The 3,310-nt window shown below is 51.5% G+C and overlaps 1 protein-coding gene across 1 annotated transcript; it reads right to left on the bottom strand.

The window, feature by feature from the left end:
• Positions 1 to 1,565: 1,565 nt before the first annotated feature.
• Positions 1,566 to 2,957, bottom strand: WHR41_09635 (uncharacterized protein; the record flags this gene model as incomplete). Its single annotated transcript, XM_069378237.1, has 1 exon — positions 1,566 to 2,957. One exon carries the CDS (start codon positions 2,955 to 2,957, stop codon positions 1,566 to 1,568), a length of 1,392 nt encoding a protein of 463 aa, XP_069224791.1.
• Between the last annotated feature and the right edge of the window lie 353 nt (positions 2,958 to 3,310).

Raw genomic sequence — 3,310 nt, forward strand, 5'->3', positions numbered from 1 at the left:
CAGTGGTGTCCACAAGCAAGCAAGCGCCATGCTTGAGGTCCATCCGCTTGCTTGCTTGATATGGGGTCCTGTGCTTGCTTGCTTGCTTGATTAGACCGAAGATGCTTGATGCTTGCTTGCTTGCTTGAGTGCACAGACCACGCCGCCTGCAGATGACTGAAATGTTTGACGATGTTAAAGGTAAGGGGGGACAAATTTGCCCTCATTTCAAAACTGTTCATACGATGTCTCCATTATGGTACTCTTGGAGTTCATGGGATAAGGACTAAGCACTCACCAGATCTAGGAGCACCGACGACGTCGGTATCTACACGCCCTGGTAAATCCTTACTCACCGAAGCAATTTCCCTTACATCTTCCACTTGCAACTGCTGCAGAGTATCCCACGCCTTTTGGCCGTCCGCAACTTTGTTGATCAGCCAGCTCTTCAAACACTGCTCCGCCTCGATCACGTCCTGTTTTAGACTGAATCGCTCGTCGGTGATCATACGCTTTGCCTGGCTGAATGCTCTCTCACACTCAGCCGACATACCTGGTATCGCAAGCAGCTTGAAAGCGAGCTTAGCAAGGGTGGGAAACATCCTCTGGCCAAAGTCTCTCCACCAAGCGATAGGCTGGTTCTTATAGAGATCTGTGACGTTGAGATCCTCAAGTGATAGCTCCAAGAAGCGATCTAATTCAGAGTCCTCGCGCTTGCGTTTCTTCTTGCATCGCTCAGCAGAGATTGTGGCGTTGCGTCTTACAGTGTTGAAAAAGTTATCGAACTGTGCATATATGTCGTCAGTTTCCTTAATCGATGTATCTGTTGCAGGCTCGCTATGCAGGCTCGTCGAGCAGTCTTCACTCTTGCGCAGAGTGCTGAGAAATTCGTTGTAACATGCTGAGACTGCATTCTGCGCGTTTCTGATCTCCAATCTAGAGCGAGGCACCTTTGCCCACGCATTAGCAAAGTAATCGTTGCGGTAACAAGGGTGCAGAGCGATCGCTGCACGGTACAATCTTGTGCGGTCGGATTTCCCGTAGTAATCCTTTAGCTTCTCAAAACCATGATTGATACAGTGACGGTAGTGATCCACAAATAGATCGAGATTCTTTGATACATCATCGGCGCGGATCTTGAGCATCATGAACAAGAAATCAAAGGCGGGAAGGACCTCCCACAAAGCTCCATGACTGCCTTCCAGCGACAGCTTGTTTCCTTTGCCTTCTAACCTTTCCGTAGCAAGCTTGAACGGCAACAGCAGTTCTTCATAGTGGCGGAGTTCCTCCCAGTCCCCTTCAAAAAGAAAGTCTTGGGAGAGGTCATACGCCTTGGTGTCCTGCCTGCGCCACTGACGACAGTAGGAGCGGATCGGGTTCTCAAGCAGAAGCGCACGGGCGATCATATTGTTGAAGGCTGAGGATGCTCAGACCCCTAGCTTCACCTACCTCTTGCTAATGAGTACTGGAGGCTGGGATGCAGGGACACCCAGCCTCTCCAGCCTCTCAGCCTTTAGGGAATGCTGGTATATGTACTCACCTTCTGTCTGCTCAGATAGCTGAATCAATCAACTCATCTATTATTGTTAACACATATTGTAGACGCTGTTCCATCGTATCCCGGTATCCTTTACCAGGCGGTAGCAGAATGTGGTAATGTCGTCGGCAATGTCCCGCTGCGCCTCGTTGAACATCTGTATGCGTTCATCCGAACGCATGATGTACCGGACGATGTTGTGAAGCTTGCCAATTGCATGCTGTCTCCGCCATATATCGAAACTCTCGTCGTCACCAGCATCGCTCAGCTCCTTTTGAAAAGCAGAAAGTCCCTCGCCGAACAATAACGCTTTGACAACGAGATTGACGGTGTGCCCCCAACAGCGCAACCGGCATTGTGCGGGATCAAGGCCGAACTCTTGAGCGAGAATTTCGACGGCTGTGTCGTTGTTCGCGGCATTGTCAAGCACAAAGGCGCCAATTTTTCGTTGTATGCCGTAATCGCGAATCAGGGCTGAAACGGCCTTTGCGATCTTCTCGCCGGAGTGTTGGCCTTCGAGCCGTGGCATTCCGATCAACGCGTTACGAAGCGTGCAGTCTTTGTCAATCCAGTGAGCGACTACTCCAAGAAGCGAGAGGCCGTTCGGTGAAGACCAGCCATCGAAGGATAAGCTGACATCGCTGAGTGATGTATGCAGGGACTCAGCGACCTCAGGCTTACGTTGTTCGTATGCATTCATCAGCCAGCGGCGCGCGCTACTACGCTGCGGTAGAAGATTGGTAACCTTAGGGCCACTACGAGCGAGTAGTCTTTGCAGGTGAGGGCTTGTAGCTTGGGACAAAGTGATGTCATCTTTCGCGATCCAGTTCACATAGTCTTCGCGCCATCTTTCCTCCCAGAGGTGCTCGTCCATGAAGGCTTCGATACGCCCTTGGGCTTGCACGCTCTCCTCCAGGCGCTCTAGGCCGATACCATGCTGGTCGTGAAGGTGGCGAGTACAATTGGTGGAGGCCTGGGCATTCATGACCTTGATACGGCCCTGCTCATGGCAGTACCGACAGATCCAGTGCTTGATCCATTTACCGCTAGGGCCTCTCTTCTCTGGCTCAACACCACGGAGGTATATCCATGAGATCTTATTTCCGCCCAACCTTCGATTGCTGCGCAAACAGCGGCGGTATCCAGAAAGCTCGGGTCTGTGTAGTGGAACTGTGAAAGTGCAGCGTTTTGATGCCAGCACCGAATTCCTGTTATCTATCTCTTCCTCTTCGTCATCATCATCGTCCACTTCTGTTAGCGGTATGGGAGTCGAGGCTAAGGCAGATGGGTTCGAGGTGCTGGAAGATGGGGATATGCATCCCTTGGGGCGTGTCGCGGGCTCTGGAGAGCCTGTCTCAGGCGTTTTCGGGTATGTTGGCGTGAGTTGAAAAGCTAGTGTTGCTTGGGTAGTCTTTCGCGATTTACGACGCGGCGAATTCATGATGGCCAAACTCGCAACCAATGCGATTGGTGGTACACGCTCCTGCGAAAGCAGAAAATCAGGGTCCACCGCAGGGAAAATCAGAGTTCCAGCATGTATCTCTGGCGGACGGCTGCGGGCCGTGGTCTGCGGTCCCTTGCTGAACGCGAGCTAGCTTTATTTTGTGATCGGTGCTCTTCTTGGACAGCACGTATATACGTTATACCGTTCAATAATCCTCTACCAAACAAAAATATCAAGCATAGCCAAGCGGCTTGAGAACTCATGTGCTTGCTTGCTTGATCACGACCCTTTGGCTTGCTTGCTTGCTTGGTGCTCAAAATAGCCAAGCGCAAGCAAGCCGCTCGTACTGG

Source organism: Cladosporium halotolerans (assembly GCF_011745625.1).
Source record: "Cladosporium halotolerans strain TM138-S3 chromosome Unknown Sca277, whole genome shotgun sequence".
Classification (NCBI taxonomy): Eukaryota; Fungi; Ascomycota; class Dothideomycetes; order Cladosporiales; family Cladosporiaceae; genus Cladosporium; species Cladosporium halotolerans.